General features: G+C 38.0%; 1 protein-coding gene across 8 annotated transcripts; it reads left to right on the forward strand.

The window, feature by feature from the left end:
• Positions 1-121: 121 nt before the first annotated feature.
• LOC127161141 (uncharacterized) lies at positions 122-17,487 on the forward strand. 8 transcript variants are annotated; one of them, XR_007826951.1, is made up of 11 exons: positions 122-2,704; positions 2,791-2,869; positions 3,005-3,081; positions 3,221-3,297; positions 4,868-6,403; positions 7,620-7,679; positions 7,775-8,750; positions 11,982-12,543; positions 14,685-14,739; positions 15,125-15,217; positions 16,069-17,487. XR_007826951.1 is itself a non-coding variant. In XM_051103789.1 (8 exons), the coding sequence occupies exons 4-8, from the start codon at positions 8,649-8,651 to the stop codon at positions 16,507-16,509; spliced, it is 747 nt and encodes a 248-aa protein (XP_050959746.1). In that variant the 5' UTR covers positions 4,880-4,895; positions 6,267-6,403; positions 7,620-7,679; positions 7,775-8,648; the 3' UTR covers positions 16,510-17,487. The 8 variants fall into 8 exon arrangements, 1 of the variants encoding a protein (XP_050959746.1); XR_007826955.1 differs by having other exon boundaries at positions 11,982-12,047; XR_007826954.1 differs by having other exon boundaries at positions 11,982-12,037.
• The last annotated feature ends 574 nt before the right edge of the window (positions 17,488-18,061 follow it).

Consider the following 18,061-nt stretch of genomic DNA (forward strand, 5'->3'; position numbering starts at 1 on the left):
GCCTCCGCAAACTTCTTCTTTTCTTCTTTGGATTTAATGGCGGTTGGAAAACCAGCTTTGGTGCATTTCCGCCACCTACTGGGGTGGAGTGTATAGATGAAAAGTTAATTTGCGAAAACGGATAACTCCAGCTTTAACAATTTGCAATAATCATGTTTCTTTCATTGTGCATTGCACTTAAACTCAGTCAAACTGCAGTTATTTTCAATAGGAAAAAAAATACAACCAATAAAAACATGATAACCAGAGATGTATAAAGTACTAGAGACCCAGACTTGAGTAAAAGTACAAGTGCTCTATCAAAAAAGTGACTTGAGTAGAAGTTGAAGTGCTCTTTAAGCACCATACTTAAGTGGAAGTACTAAAGTATTCAACATTTTTTGTACTTAAGTATTGCAAGTAGTTTATTTTAAAATTTACTACTCAAATACCGAAAGTAAAAGTACAAGTATTGTGTTATGTAGTTATTAAAGAAAGCAGTCAAAAGACATCATATAAAACACTACACTATAATAATGGGCACGTGATTAAGCAGAACGAAAAGAAACATGGTTTACGATTTATATATATATATATATATATATATATGATGGGTCAAAAATACCATTCAGCGTGACAGCCTTTATGATAGCCAGCTAGTTAACGTTAACTGAACATCGCAGCATGTTATGAACCGCGCGTACCTAACTAAAGTGCTCTCAATGCAGGCAGGCAGCGCTGTCTTCTTTGATCGTCTGATTCGCTCAGTGACGAGCCAGCTTATTCAAACCTGTGACAGAGCCATCAACTGCTCTGGCAGTGATAATGTGGGTTTGGAATGATTCGCAACATTTTTATAATTGTAACGAGTAACGATGCAGCACATAAAAAATCTATTGGAGTAAAAGTATTAAACTCATCGAAAATATGTACTGAAGTAAAAGTGGAAGTAGGAGAAAAAAACAATACTCCAGTAGAGTACAGATACGGCCTTTTAGTACTTAAGTAGAGTAGTGAAGTAGTTCTACTTCGTTACTATACATCTCTGATGATAACACAGTAAAAGAACTTGATTTTTGAAAATGTAAAAGAGTTATCTGTTTTTGCAAATAAACATATATGTACAGTGGGTACGGAAAGTATTCAGACCCCCTTAAATTTTTCACTCTTTGTTATATTGCAGCCATTTGCTAAAATCATTTACGTTCATTTTTTTCCTCATTAATGTACACACAACACCCCATATTGACAGAAAAACACAGAATTGTTGACATTTTTGCAGATTTATTAAAAAAGAAAAGCTGAAATATCACATGGTCCTAAGTATTCAGACCCTTTGCTCAGTATTTAGTAGAAGCACCCTTTTGATCTAATACAGCCATGAGTCTTTTTGGGAAAGATGCAACACGTTTTTCACACCTGGATTTGGGGATCCTCTGCCATTCCTCCTTGCAGATCCTCTCCAGTTCTGTCAGGTTGGATGGTAAACACTGGTGGACAGCCATTTTTAGGTCTCTCCAGAGATGCTCAATTGGGTTTAAGTCAGGGCTCTGGCTGGGCCATTCAAAAACAGTCACGGAGTTGTTGTGAAGCCACTCCTTCCTTATTTTAGCTGTGTGCTTAGGGTCACTGTCTTGTTGGAAGGTAAACCTTCGGCCCAGTCTAAGGTCCTGGGCACTCTGGAGAAGGTTTTCGTCCAGGATATCCCTGTACTTGGCCGCATTCATCTTTCCCTCGATTGCAACCAGTCGTCCTGTCCCTGCAGCTGAAAAACACCCCCACAGCATGATGCTGCCACCACCATGCTTCACTGTTGGGACTGTATTGGACAGGTGATGAGCAGTGCCTGGTTTTCTCCACACATACCGCTTAGAATTAAGGCCAAAAAGTTCTATCGTGGTCTCATCAGACCAGAGAATCTTATTTCTCACCATCTTGGAGTACTTCAGGTGTTTTTTAGCAAACTCCATGCAGGCTTTCATGTGTCTTGCACTGAGGAGAGGCTTCCGTCGGGCCACTCTGCCATAAAACCCCGACTGGTGGAGGGCTGCAGTGATGGTTGACTTTCTACAACTTTCTCCCATCTCCCGACTGCATCTCTGGAGCTCAGCCACAGTGATCTTTGGGTTCTTCTTTACCTCTCTCACCAAGGCTCTTCTCCCCCGATAGCTCAGTTTGGCCGGACGGCCAGCTCTAGGAAGGGTTCTGGTCGTCACAAACGTCTTCCATTTAAGGATTATGGAGGCCACTGTACTCTTAGGAACCTTAAGTGCAGCAGAAATTTTTTTGCAACCTTGGCCAGATCTGTGCCTTGCCACAATTCTGTCTCTGAGCTCTTCAGGCACACTGTAAACCCCACTGTTGTTATTAATAAAGAAATTAAGTTAATGTAACTTGACATTACTTAAAGTACTAAGTTTTGGCATCAAAACTTAAACAGGTGTGTTTAACTTACTCATTTGGCAGCAAAAACGTTTTAATTAATATTTTAAGTTATCTGAACTCAACATTTTAATTCATTTAAACGTTTCACCATGTCTCTGTTTAAAATGATTGGTCGCGCTTGAAATTCTGCTTTGACAACCGCGCTGATTGGTCGATATAAATTACTATGACACAAGGCGGGATTTTTTTTTTTTGTCTTGTGCTGAATTTTGCTGAAGCAGCAGCAGGACAGAGGCACTAGCAGAAACCATCTGACAGAAGAAAGACAAAAGTTAAATTAGTAAGTAGAGATTTAAACGCTCATATACATTTTTCTTAATTGATTTATACCTTATTCTAATGTTACGTTTTTCGTTTTCACCCTAGTAGCAGCACAAGTACGCTGGCGGTAAAGCAGGTGGGAAGAGAGTCGTCCTAAAACATTCATTAGAGTGACGTTACACAGGTAGGTTAATGGTAAAATTCGCTTGGTTGCCGTTTTATTTTTGGAGTATTTTGTAGTTATAAACACGCCTGAGTTACTAACTTTCTGTAAAAACATTTTAATTTCCCGTTTAATTTTTTTGGTTTCTTCCCCCAGCTGCACTTGCTGGCAGGCGATTATGAAGCAGGCGGGGACACGCATGGAGTCGTGATAAAGGCCCATGGATTACGCTGGTAAGTTAATGTTTAACACGCCTGTACATTTTGGTTTATTGTCTGTAAAAGGTTTTATTTTGTAGTTATAAACACACCTGAGTTTCTAATTTTCTGTAAGAACATTTGAATTTCCCGCCTAACTGTTTTCCTCCCCCAGCGGCACTTGCAGGCAGGCGGTGGTGAAGCAGGCGGTGACAGGGATGGAGTAGTTATGAAGGCCCATGGATTACACTGGTAAGTTAATGTTTAACACGTCTGCACGTTTTGGTTTATTGTCTGTAAAAGGTTTTATTTCATACGGATGGACAAGGTATAACGTTAAATGCGTTTAGGTTAATATGAAGTTTCTGTGAGAAACCAAACCAATGTTTTATACACTGTTTTTGAGAATTTACAATAAACATGCTGCTACCGTGGCTCTAACTTCGAGTATAATTTACTCCCATGCTCACTGATATGTCCCTGTGTATTATTTGTGAGATTATATACTTTATTCTTTTGGTGTAAAATTGTGTTGCCACTTGAAGACGTTGTAGTTTTAGGAATATCTTTGGCCAATCGTGTTTACTAAAAACCGCAGACCTGTTCCCGCCTAAAGGTTTTAAGAGGAGAGCAATGCGAGGTTGAATTAATTCGTTAATTTTAATCCCCCACCCGCATATTTTGCATGTCTCTCTTAGTTAACACACCTGAGTCAGAGAAGCAGCTCGTTAGAAGTGAGCTCCGTGCATTAACTGTTCTGATTGACATGGTCCCTGCATAGTGTTCACAGCAGGGGAAATCCGTTGAAGTTTACTACACTTCGGAACGTTTAACGTTATTCACATATTTGCGCTACGCCACGGCATACAGCGTCACACACCGCTTCAAATGGAACATATCAGCTCGTTTCGAACGAAGCAAGCATATATGTTCCATTTGAATGTCATTAAAGCGTGGGAGACGTGACTTTAAATCGTATCTATTTACAGATGCATTTGTCACACTTCACATTTCTCTAGTTTCATCTGTGTGTGAAGACGCTGTATGCGGTTCCTTAGCGCAAATATGTGAATGAATGTTCTAAAGTGTAGTAAACTTCAACGGATTTCCCCTGCTATATATATATATATATATATATATATATATATATATATAATATATATATGGTCTTTGGTGATTCATGTAATGCAGGTCAATGGTAACCATTCCTTTGAGAGTCAAAATATATACAAACAAAACTCTTTATATTTATGGCTCATGATGATACAGTGGTGTCTTATGAAATGAATCGATGCAAGAAACTGAACGGTATTTAAAAGATTGATACCTTCAATCCACAGGTGTTTCACAACAGTCTGGATCATTATTGTATATGAAATGTTGGCAATCTGAAAAGTCAATGTTTCCTATTTGATGGGTGCATATGAACATAATCTTACTTTTTACACAGGTTGCAGCATCCAGGATAGTCATGACTTTTCACAGTTTCCTAAAGTTTTATACATTTATTTTGACATTATGCGTTCAAGACTGATGTGAATGCATTCAGGATAGTTTGCGGAGGCTGTGGATTCAGTTTCTTGCATAGACTGATCGTTTCATTTCATAAGACACCAATGTATCATCAGGAGCCACAAATATTAATTTTGTTTTGCTTGTATGTTATTTTGGGTTTTTTTTTGACTCTCAAAGGGACTGTTACCATTGACTTGAATTATATGAATCACCAAAGATCACAGTTTCAGTTAAAAATTCTTCTTTACTGTTCTGTTTTGTCATGTAAATATGTAGTGTACTTACGTTTGTCAATTTTATGTTATAGGTGACCTGACAGAAGAAAATGTGGAATTGTAAATACTGCATTTTTAGTTCTGAGAAAAGAGGAGAAATTCTTAAACACTATCGTCTGAAGCATGGAGGCCATACAAAGATTGTCCCTTTTCCATGCCCACACCAGGACTGTCTTTGCACGTTTCAGTCCATCAGTAATTTGCAAGTGCATCTTTCTAAAATTCATGCTAAAGAAGACCGTGAACATGCGAGTAAAGTAACACCACTTGAATTTAAGTGTCAGCACTGCGAGTTTTCTGAACCCTGCACAGAAGCAGATTTTCTAAGACACTTGCGTAGTAGACATTTAAAAGCAAATGAGAACATCCAGTGTCCTTACAGAGGTTGCACGTTTCAGACTCGTGTTTATGCAACATTCAATTCGCATAAAAGTAAGACGCATAGTGAACATGACAGGAGGATGATGAAGCCAGAAATTATTTCTGGTAATAGTGAGGAGAATGACAATGATGAACTCGAACCCGTTTCTTTGGATGAAATTGAAATTGAGGAAAATGAAGATCAGTTAGATAAGGTATCCTCTGATTTTGAGAGTCAATTAGAGCACAATTTAGCTGGTATTTTTTTAAAGATGCAAAGCGTTCTTCATATTCCAGCAAGTTCTGTTCAAGATATCATACAAGAATTAACTGAAATTCATAAGCTGTCTTTCCCAATGGTGTATAAGTCCATTTCAGGTGTCCTGAGGAAACACTATCCAGATGTTGATGATTCCCTTGTTACAGAAGTAGCAGATGCTGTTTCTAAGAGCAATGCATTTTCAAGGTGCTGCGACCCAGGTGGATGTTTGTCCACAATCAAAAAAAGGAACTCATTTGTGTTAAATGAATTTCCAGTGGTTATGCCTGTGGAGTACATGCTTCCTGATGGAGAGAAACCGTATGTTTATGTACCAATCCAGCCTGTGTTACAAACAATGCTCAACAAGCAAGACATTTTGGATAAAGCACTTTCAGTGCAAGAATGTGTAGCAAATAGCTACAGTTCTTATCGTGATGGTGACTATTTTAAAGAAAATAGTCCTCTCAATGGCGACAAATTTAAAATTGCTCTTGGACTTTATATTGATGATTTTGAGGTGGCTAATCCATTGGGTACATCCAGAGGCAAACACAAAATGTGTGCAGTGTACTGGGTGTTAGCAAACATAGCTGTGAAGTACAGGTCAACTCTTCACTCCATTCAACTTGCTCTTCTCTGCAGTGCTAGCACAGTGAAGAAGTATGGCTACCAAAAAATTATGCAGCCACTTCTGCAAGACCTTGTCCATCTAGAGCAAACTGGGTTGTACATTGATCAGTTAGGTGCTACTGTGAAAGGCACTGTCTTATATGTTTCAGCTGACAATGTTGCTGCTCATTCTCTTGCAGGTTTTTTCGAGAGTTTTACTGTGGAGAGGTTCTGCCGCTTTTGCATGGCCACAAGAAACGAGACTCAGCACACTGAAGTTGGCACCAGAAACTTTGAACAACGGACTGAGAATATGCACAACAGGCACATTGAGGAGGTAAAACAAGATCCCTCTTTAAGTAAGTTATATGGGGTGAAAAGAAGTTGCCCACTAACTGATGCTTTGCAGCATTTTCATGCAGTGAGTGGCTACCCACCGGACATTTTGCATGACCTTTTCGAAGGTGTTGTGCCTGTTGAACTATGTCTCTGCCTGTCAGACATGATCGAGAAGAAATACTTCTCACTTGATTCAGTTAACCGTGCCATTAAGACTTTTGCTTACACCTTTTCTGACAAAACGAACCAACCACAGCCTATTCCAAAGGGTTTCGCAAGTAAAGGATCAATTGGCGGCAATGGCCACGAAAATTGGACTTTACTTAGGTTGCTACCACTTATCATTGGTGATAATGTCCCAGAGGGAGAGGGCTCATGGGAAATTTTGATGCTGCTTAAGGACATAGTTGAATTGGCAGTTGCTCCGAAACATACAGATGAGTCCATTCATGACTTGGGTTGCAAAATAACAGAACACAGAGAATTGTTGCAGTCGACCTTTCCTGATTTCAGACTTAAACCCAAACATCATTTCATAGAACATTACCCCCAGCTGATTAAAGCCTTTGGCCCACTCTCTGATGTTTGGACAATGCGCTTTGAAGGAAAGCACAAATTTTTCAAAAAGGTAATTCGTGAATCTCAAAATTTCAAAAATGTGGCACTAACATTGGCTGTCAAACATCAGAGAATGATGGCATACTATCTTGATTCGAGTTCATTTTTCAGGCCTTCGGTTGAAATGGAGAAAGTTAAAACTGCAATGGTTGCATCGTTTCCTGACCCTGTTAAACCGCAGTTTCATCAAATGGCACCTCAGCTGAATACTGTGCTTGTTGCATCATCTGTGATGGTAGAGGGAATCAAATACAGTGCAGAAATGGTGATCTCTGCTGGTTCGTGCTCTGGTCTTCCAGAATTCAAGCAAATATCACAGATTGTAGCAGTCAACTCAGAGATTTTATTTGTCTGTAAACAAATGTCAGCATGGTACACTGAGCATCTTCGGTCATATGAACTTTGTAGCAACCATTTCTCAACTCTCTGTGTGGTTAAGGTGTCAGAGCTTAATGAGGTTTTTCCTCTTTCAGGTTACATTGTTAAGGGCAGGATGATGGTGACACCTAAACGTTTTATTTTTTGCTGAGTGCATTGCTTTAATGTTTGCTGAGTCCAAGTAATATATATATTTTTTTTTTAAACCTCTTCCACAGTAGTCCAATCACATCCAGTTCCAGTGGATTGCAGTTTTATGAAGACAGTGACCAAACTTGGTATTTATAGTCATGCCAACACATTTAAATTTGTTGCAATGAAATTTTATTGATTTTTGATGTTATTAATTGGCATGTTCACATTTGCTGTCCAGATGGGTTCTCACGAGAAGATGCTCTTGAGGGTTATCCTATGTGAAGGAGATATAAGGAAGATCATCCTTGCAAAGAAACCAGATTCTATTGATGACTTGGTTGTATCACTAAAAGAAAGTTTAAAGGTTGATTTTCAATTTTTCTCTTCAGTATGAAGATAAAGACTTTGACAATGCACTTTGCAATTTAACGGACATTTCAGCACTTCAAGACCGAGCAACAGTGAAAATAATTCCTGTACTCGAACTTACACCAGTTGATGTGGTGGAAACGTTTAATGACTCTGCAAGCACAGCAGACACAGAAATTCTTTCACCTCAGGAAAGACAGAAGCCCTGGCCAAATGTCTTTGATATTCCTAGCTTTTCAGTAGATGTTGAATATCGTCTGCGGCAGGGCAACTTGAAATACCTCAAAGATGGCACTTTCCTCAAACCGTCTCGAGACCTTAAACATCAGATCCTTGAAAAATTGGCCGAAAGCATTTTTGCCTTTAAGGCCTATCCAGATGATAAGGATTATGAACAAGTAGCATCTGCCCTGGTAAAACAGCATCCATGTCTGTTGGAAAGTGGTTCACGATCTGGCTGGGGGGGCTGGAAAAATAGCCTTAAATTTAAAATGGGGAATTTTAGAACGAAGATGCGAAAGTTGGGTGTTCCTGATGTATCAGTAAATGCAGGAAAACGTGGTGCTAACAACCCAGAAGGAGAGCCATCACGGAAAAACATAAAAAAACCCAAGAAATGCGAACTAAATTTCCTACCCAGCTATCCTGAAGGACATGATGATGCCAGCCTTAAGAATGCTCGCAAAGAACTGGAAGAAGAAATGTAGAAGAGAACACCCAGTGCTTCTGTATTGTCACAAAAAATGGACTTGACGTTTGCATTAAGGCGCAAAGAGATGGTTGTGTCAGCGCCTGCAATCACTGATGTACTTGACCGCTGGCCAGCTCTGTTCCGTGAGACACAGGTAATTTGCTTTTTCATTGTTTTATTAATGACATATAATAATTTGCTTTGCTCTTTTTATGAAAATGCTTAGGAATAGTTATGACAATCCAACCCTTAAATTAATTTTTACTTAAGGTGAGTACAAAATGAAATGAAAAGAGGAAAAAAAGAAAACTGAGCATTTTAAAGCTATCTGTGATATGCAAGTCTTTCCTTTTTCAGCAGACCTGAAATAATAAATTTTAGAAACACAACTAAGCTCGTATTAGTTCACTTTCAGAATAAAAATTTACAGATAATAAACTCAACCCGTTGTCATCCAAGATGTTCATGTCTTTCTTTCTTCAGTCGTAAAGAAATTGTTTTTTGAGGTAAACATTTTAGGAATTTTGTCCATATAGTGGACTTCAATGGTGCCCCCTTTTTTTAACGTCCAAAATGTAGTTTAAATGCAGCTTCAAAGGGCTCGAAATGATCCCAGCTGAGGAAGAAGGGTCTTATCTAGCGAAACTATCAGTTATTTTCTAAACAAATTATCAATTTATATATTTTTTAACCTCAAATGCTCGTCTTGTCTCTGCAATGCATATGTCATGAAGTCTCTGTAATCCGGGTCAATACAGTTAGGGTATGTCGAAAAACTCCCATCTCATTTTTTTCTTCAACTCCAAAATTGTCCTACATTGCTGCAGAAGTACCAACCCAGTGTTTACAAAGTGAACAAACAAAAAAGGCAAAACAGCGATGTAGGACAATTTTGAAGTTGAAGAAGAAAATGAGATGGGAGTTTTTCGACATACCCTAACTGTATTAACCGGGATTACAGAGACTACATGACATATGCATCGCAGAGACAAGACGAGCATTTGAGGTTAATAAGAATATAAATTGTAAATTTAAGGAAACAATGCTAGTTTTGCTAGATAAGACCCTTCTTTCTCGGCTGGGATCATTTCGAGCCCTTTGAAGCTGCATGTAAACTGCATTTTGAACATTAAAAAAGGGGGCACCATTGAAGTCCACTATATGGTGAAAATTCCTAAAATGTTTTCCTTAAAAAACAATTTCTTTATGACTGAAGTAAGAAAGACATGAACATCTTGAATGACAATGGGGTGAGTAACTTTTACATTTTTGTTCTGAAAGTGAATTAATCCTTTAAGGTCTGCACTATACAATAAAAATGCTAACAGAATGAATATTTGTTGCTAATTAACTCATCCTCAGGCCATCCAAGATGTAGGTAGGTTGTGCGTGGTTTTGTTTTTTTTTTTTTTTTTTTTTTTTTGTTTTTTTTTTAAATGGTAGAATCTTGAATTTTTTTTTTTTTTTTTACATGCAACTTTTTTGGGGGGGATTCATATAATGCAAGTCAACGGTAACCATTGCTTTGACCAAAAATTGAGCGCTTTTAACAATTAATATTTGTGGCTCCTGATGATACACTGGTATCTTATGAAATTAAACGATCAGTCTATGCAAGAAACTGAATCCACAGCCTCTGCAAACTGCTCTGAACGCATTCACAACAGTCTGGAATGCAATCATAATAATGCATAAAACTTCAGTAATCTGTGAAAAGTCAATGTTCCTTATGTGAGGTCGCGCATGTGAATGTAATCTTGCTTTTGTTTTTTTTTTTGTTTTTTTATATACAGGTTGCCGCTTCCAGGATAATCACAAGTACCATTTTGATGAAAAATATATCAAATGCATCCTCCCTCTCATCATGACAGTCTGAAGCGCATACATCCTGACGCATATAATGACGTGGATCTGGTTTGTTTACAACCAAGGGGCAGGTTGCATTTGATTTGTTCATCAACATGGTACCTACAACTATCCTGGATGCTGCAACCTGTGTAAAAGGTAAGATTGCATTCACATGCACATCTAAAAATGAAAAAATGACTTTTCACAGATTCCTGAAGTTTTATATTCACTTTCTTGCATAGGCCGATCGTTTCATTTCATAAGACACCAGTGTATCAGGAACTATGAATGTTATCATTTATTACATTTTTTTTTCTTGGACTCTAAAAGGAATGGTTGCCATTGACTTGCATTATGAATCAACTTTAATAAACCATAGTTTCGGTTAAAAAGAAAAAAAGTCACATCTTCGATTAACTGATAACTGAATCAACAGCAAAATTTCTGTTTTTACTGAACTATCACTTTAAAGGATTAGTTCACTTTCATAATTTACAGAAAATGTACTCACCCCCTTGTCATCCAAGATGTTCATGTCTTTATTTCCTCAGTCGTAAAGAAATTTTTTTTTTTTTTTTGAGGAAAACATTTCAGGATTTCTCTCAATATAATGGATAAGTATGGCGCCCCCGAAGTTTGAACTTCCAAAATGCAGTTTAAATGCAGCTTCAAAAGGCTCTAAACGATCCCAGCCGAGGAAGAAGCATCTTATCTGGTGAAACAATCAGTTATTTTTAAAACAAATTGACAATTTATATACTTTTTAACCTCAAATGCTCATCTTGTCTCGTCTCTGCGATGCGCATGCGTAGTCTGTGATCCGGGTCAATACGGTTAGGGTATGTCGAAAAACTCCCATTTCGTTTATGTCTTCAATGTCAAAATCGTCCTACAATGCTGTTTTACCATTTTTGGTAAAGGGCATTTGAGCTTCTTTGTGTGTTTACTTTGTAAACACTGTGTCGGTACTTCTGCAGCATTGTAGGGCGATTTTTGAAGTTAGAAAAGAAAATGAGATGGGCGTTTTTCAACGTACCCTAACTGTATTGATCCGGATCACAAACTATGCATGCGCATCGCAGAGACGAGACAAGATGAGCATTTGAGGTTAAAAAGTATATAAATTGTCAATTTGTTTTGAAAATAACTGATTGTTTTACCAGATAAGATGCTTCTTCCTCGGCTGGGATCATTTAGAGCCTTTTGAAGCTGCATTTAAACTGTATTTTGGAAGTTCAAACTTCTGGGCACCACACATAGCCATTATATAGAGAGAAATCCTGAAATGTTTTCCTCAAAAAAACTATTTCTTCACAAAGAAAGAAAGACATGAACATCTTGGATGACAAGGGGGTGAGTGCATTATCTGTAAACTGTTATGAAAGTGAACTAATCCTTTAAATGTGAATAATTGATGAAAATTTTCCTTTTAGGTCAACAAATTTTGTGCAACTTCGACTGGGACAAATCTGATGTTATTTTGAAAAATCTTTTCTGCATGCTATTACCTGCCCCTTCTTACATTTTTCTTTTTCAGATCTACATGGAGTTTAACAGGATTGCTGGTACAGGGTGTCCGCGGGGTTGTAAAAGGTAGTAAAAGGTAGTAAATGAAATTAGCCAAAATTAAGGGCATTAAAAAGTATTAAAAAGTAATAAACGTCGTTTGACGAGGTATTAAATTTTCGAGCCCATTTTTTTAGATAAATTTAAATTTGTGTTAAGTGCAGGCCTTTCTTCTAAAATTTGCGTGGATTAATGTATATGTTGAGAGTAGGACCTGAGCGATATCATGTGAGGTAGTGTTCGTTCGCGCGCGCGCCGGCGCCGCTGAAACAAACTGGGTGCCCGGCTAGTTCGCTGCCAAACATGTAAGCGAGCTCGCTTCCGTTCCGTAATTAAATTAATGTAACCTGGGTGGGGGAGAATGGCGTCAAATCGCATATGGAATCAAATAGCCACCAAGCTAGGATGCGCGGACGTAGCGAGCATCTTCCCATATCAATGTTCTGCGCTACGGCTGCATCAACGACTTCAACATCGACTGCTCTCCCGATGCAAACCACTGCCAGCAGTAGTCCTAGCAGCATCGTCAACAGGTGCGTGACAGACATTGCGAGCTGAGGTGCTGTGGTGTTTAGACCTATGGTTTAGACCTAGCAACTAGAGCTGTAATCGGCCTTAAAAGTTAGGCCCGACAAGTATATTTTGATTGACAGCTTTTTAAAAGCCCGAACCCGTTTACAGCCCAACATTATTCAAATGTGCGCAAGCACACTGCTCTTTTGCCTTTTGTCAAGAATGAGTCAATTATACATGTTTTAATATAATTTATTAATGACTAACGTAGGCTATAAGCCACTTGGAACTTGGAACAAAGAAATAAAATAAGTCCTCTGGAACATCGTAACATCTTAGCACTCTAGGCCGCGATCACACCGAACGCGTTTTTGCAGCGAGAAGCGCCTTTTTTGAATTGTTTTCTATGGTCAGTGAGCGTTATGCGCGCTGTTTATGCGTCGCCGGCGCCTCGCGTTTTAACCGCCTGCTGCGCCTCGCGTTTTTGTCGGAGCGCTCTGAGCGCCTGAAATTGAAAAAAAAGCAACTCTGCGCGGAAAAGCGCCCGACGTCATCGCGGTTTTTTCCATTGTCTAATCGAATGAATGGAGAGGCGGACCTTCTCTTTTGGTGACGAAAGTTTTACCGACGCTTAAAAAGTCGGAGACTGCAGTGATGGAGGAGAAACTTTTGGTGTCTATCGCGGGTTACCCGGAGCTGTATGTTTTAACTTTTTTGCTGATATGACAGTTTACTTAACAGCTAAAAACCAAAGATTTTATAGCGCTTGCGCTATAATCCTTTGATTAGATTGACAGGACGGCTTATTTGATGGTTGCCTAGCAACATATAAAACCGCAACGCACTGCTCTTTTTTTAAAAGTCACCAGAAAAAGGCAGTGCGGTGCGCCTCGCGTTTTTAGAACTAAAAAACGCGTTCGGTGTGATCGGGGCCTAAATAGGCATACACTTAGCCAACGCGCCAATAAAAAAGACTTTCTTATATTAAATTAAGATAAGTTCTAAATTAAGATGGGGTTTTGGCAGTAACTAAATTAAGATAAAGGCTCCGCGGGATTTGCTTCGCTACTTTTCTCCACAATCCCGCCTCAACGCGAGAGTGAATAGCAGCTGAAATGTAATAATTTCAGTAATAATTTGTAATAATGCCAACATTAGCCTATATACTCTGTCTACATTATGCATTTAAGACTCAATTAATATTTTGTTATAATTGAAAAACCCTTACTCACCAAGATTAGGGTACATATTTTTGTGGAGGAAAATGATTGAATCCACTGTAGTTTCAGTGTGGTCCTGCGCTCACTGATGGTTCGTCCAGCAGCGCTGAACACCCCCCAACAAACATGAGACGTCCACCCGACGTGCAGATCATGTCTATATTCCGACAAAGACGTTGAAATGACGTCGTTTCGTTTGCTCAGTGGGCCTTTCACTGCTGCTGTGACAGGCCGGGATGCACAGTACTGATCTGGCAAATTTTGCCAAAACGTAATCACCAGAGGCATGCCTCCGTTTTACCTCCTCAACATCAATTTTCGCATCTTTCTCGCGCTAATCGAAACGCATCACATGACCGCTCATTTACCGCGCAAGCCCGAGCCCGTGTACAATTATATAAATTAAGCCAAAGATCTTCAGCTCTAATGCAATTGTTACATTTTGACATTGATTAAAACTATGGACAAAGGCCCATTGTGACATCTTGATTAATCCCTCTGCTTTACTTAAATGTATCAGCTTGATTTATTTTAATAACACCTGTGCTTACTGCACCGCCACCTCTTTTTTAGATTGCTCACACATCAGACTTACTGACTAATGATCTATGAAGAAGATGTCTCCTTCCTCTTCTGTCTTTATTTCTATTCTTATATCTGTGGGCAGTTTTTGAGTCCAGTGTTGATGTTAAGTTATAATGACCTTGTTACATTGTGATGCAGTATGTTATTCCATTTGGAAAGATATTTCATTTACGCCACTACAGTTACAGCTCTAAGACGCGCTGGTATTAAAAAAAATTTTGAAGGTATTAAAAAAGGTAGTAAAAGGTATTAAATTCAACTCAAGAAGTTCTGTATATACCCTGTGGTAAGAACCTGAAAAAGGAATTTTATGAGTCCCTTGATCGACATAGTACATGCCTCTTGGACATTTTCAGAGCCAAAAAGGGAGTTGCTGGTCAGCTCTTGATGGACCTTCTGAAGCAAACAAAGGTTAGTTAGAAGTCCCAATCATTTATTATAGATGTAATTTAAAAGTAAATTGATATTAAACCATCACTTCATAGTTGATCTCTGAGTAAATGCACTTAACTATATAAATCAGGGGTGTCAAACTCAGTGCCTGGAGGGCCGGAGCCCTGCAAAGTTTTGTTCCAACCCTGTTCCAACAAGTACTAGGCAGTTTTCAATTATGCCTGAAGGACTTGGTTAGTTGGATCAGGTGTGTTTAATTAGGGTTGCATCTAAACTCTGCAGGGCTCCATCTCTCCAACAATTGAGTTTGATTTAAATACTATTATGAATTTAATAAAAGAAACAATGTATTAATAGCAAGTGGTTGGATTTAATATAATTTAAAATTTTTTCTCCACACAAGTTGTCAGAGCCAACTGAGGTCCGAACTCTTGTGCTCCAAGGACTACCTCTTGTGTTTGGAGATGACTCCCCTGCTTTCTTCAAGACATGTTTGGTAAGTATTCCATGTAGAAAAAAAATTTCAAAAAGATATATATATATAACACACACACACACTCTGTCACTCACTATATACATTTTAATCGGATGGGTTATTTCACCCAAAAATGAGAATTTTGTCATTGATTACTCACCCTCATGTCATTCACATCCGTAAGACTTATGTTCCTCTTTGGAACACACATGAAGATATTTTAACAATATTCAAGAGGGACAAAAGGTAAGAAAGACATTTAAAGTACATATTTACATGTGGCTCCAGTGGTGTAACCTAAATTTTATAAAGCAACACGCATGCTTTGTTTCCACAAAACAAACTATTAAAAATACAAATCTGCAATGCGTGTACACAAGAGTATCACAGTGCATGTGTTTTGTGTTCCTGCAAGATCTGAACTGTGAACAGGCCTTGAATAATATTATTTTGTAAATAAAGTGGTAAATTTTAATTTTTTTGCTCTAAACATCACTGACAAGCTACGCCAAATCGGGCTCATAATCGAATGCGATTTTGAGCACGATTTGGCGTGGGTTGTCAGTGCTTTACGGCTCTGTGTATTATTTGCCGCTCCAGCTGAACGCACGTGATGGCGCTTTACTACTAATCAAAGTACCGGCTTCATTGACTAAGCGCGCCTCACAACATCGAGCGATTAATCGTGCAGCCCTAGTTTGAAATATGAACAAAGGTGTTAGGGGTGTGGAACGACATGAGGGTGAGTAATGACAGAATTTTCATTTTTGGGTGATCTGTCCCTAACTTTAAGTTGCACTGTTTGAAATGTACATGAGCTTGCAACCATGTGAATTAACTTTAATTTGATAATGTTTATTTATCTTCACTAGATGTCCGATGATCGCAGCTCGAATCTTGACGTTCCAGTGGGGATTGTAATAGTTGAAGATGGGACTACTCTTCAGCCTCTCAACTCTCTGCATTTGCCTCTCTCCTCATTTGGGATAGTAATTGAGGGAAAAGTGGTGATGGACAATCTACGTGACCTTCCTGAATCAATGTGCCTTCTGTTTGGACTAATTTATGCGTTACACTTAAATTACCCAAAGTCACTGAAGTACACATTTGAATTTATTCAACGCATTCTCCTTTCCATGGGGCAGAAAGACCTGCAGCCTACAAGATACAATCCTTGGCTAACCAGCTGTTCCATTAAAATGGATAAACAAGATCAGCACATGCATTTTCATAAAAAAAGAAAAGAAAAAAACCCACTTAAGATACAGCATGGGGGGGGTCTCTTTCTGTTTTGTGCTTTTCTTGTCAGCTGAGATTTAAAAAAAAAAAAGACCTTTACATTGGAAATTAAAAACATTTTAATGTTAACAGTCAGTAAGACTTTTACCAGCAAAGTGGAAACTTGTCTTTTTTCCTTTTTCTCTAACCTTTTACTTGCAGAGAATGTAGTTTGTTCACATTTAATGACAGGACACTCAAATTTGTTGCATGATTCTGTGGAATGACAACAAACCTACCATACAAAACACTGTGGTAGGTCCAGATTAATACCATGGTATTTATAACACACAAGGAACTGGAAAATCTCAAACCAAAAATATGAGTTTACAGTTTTGTCTCTTCTAAAAATGTGACAAAATGTCTAGATAAAAATAAGCTTACCATTTGGTTGTTAATGTGTCTTTTAAAATGTTATAATAAATAATAGGTTTACATCTAAAAACAGTTTACCGTTAAAACAATAGCTTATGTTCATGTCTTTTAAAAATGTGAGTTTACTGTTAAAAATTTGCTATTTCGTTGTTTGTGCATCTTTTAAAAATGTGAGCTTGCATTTAAAAATACCTTTTCTGTTAAAAATGAGTTCAGGTTTTCTAAAAATGTGAGCTTATGATTTTGTTCATGTCTTAAAAATTACTGAATGTGATCTTACAGATGAAAATAGGAGTTTGCTGTTAAAATGAGCTCATGATTTTGTTGTTCATGTCTTTTAAAAATGTGGGCTTACTGTTATAAGCAATGAAATGTAAATGCAGTATAATCCTAATAAAGTGGTTGATTTGGGAAAAAAACAACTTGTTTTAATGATTTATAAATTATTTAATACAAGTAAAGAATATATAAGCTGAAAATTTGGGAAGTTTTGTCTATTAGCCCTTTTAAGTTATTTGTACTTAAACATTTAAGTTAATTCAATGAAGAGACCACATTTGGTTAACTCAATAAATCGAGTTGTCAATTTTCCATTACTCAAACGAACTGAGGGAATCACTTTCCTCAAATCATTTGAGTACTCTCAACTTATTAGGGTTTACAGTGCAGTTCCTTTGACCTCATGATTCTCATTTGCTCTGACATGCACTGTAAGGTCTTATATAGACAGGTGTGTGGCTTTCCTAATCAAGTCCAATCAGTATAATCAAACACAGCTGGACTCAAATGAAGGTGTAGAACCATCTCAAGGATGATCAGAAGAAATGGACAGCACCTGAGTTAAATATATGAGTGTCGCAGCAAAGGGTCTGAATACTTAGGACCATGTGATATTTCAGTTTTTCTTTTTTAATAAATCTGCAAAAATGTCAACAATTCTGTGTTTTTCTGTCAATATGGGGTGCTGTGTGTACATTAATGAGGAAAAAAAATGAACTTAAATGATTTTAGCAAATGGCTGCAATATAACAAAGAGTGTAAAATTTAAGGGGGTCTGAATACTTTCCGTACCCACTGTATATATGGGTAACACTTTACACAAACATGCATTAATTCATGCTTAACTAATGCAGGGATAATCAGGAGTTAATATATAACTCATGCAGAACTAAACCATTTATTAACTAGATAAAAAAGTTTGTCAAGACAAAC

The sequence above is a fragment of the Labeo rohita genome, unplaced genomic scaffold, assembly GCF_022985175.1.
Source record: "Labeo rohita strain BAU-BD-2019 unplaced genomic scaffold, IGBB_LRoh.1.0 scaffold_559, whole genome shotgun sequence".
Taxonomy (NCBI): Eukaryota; Metazoa; Chordata; class Actinopteri; order Cypriniformes; family Cyprinidae; genus Labeo; species Labeo rohita.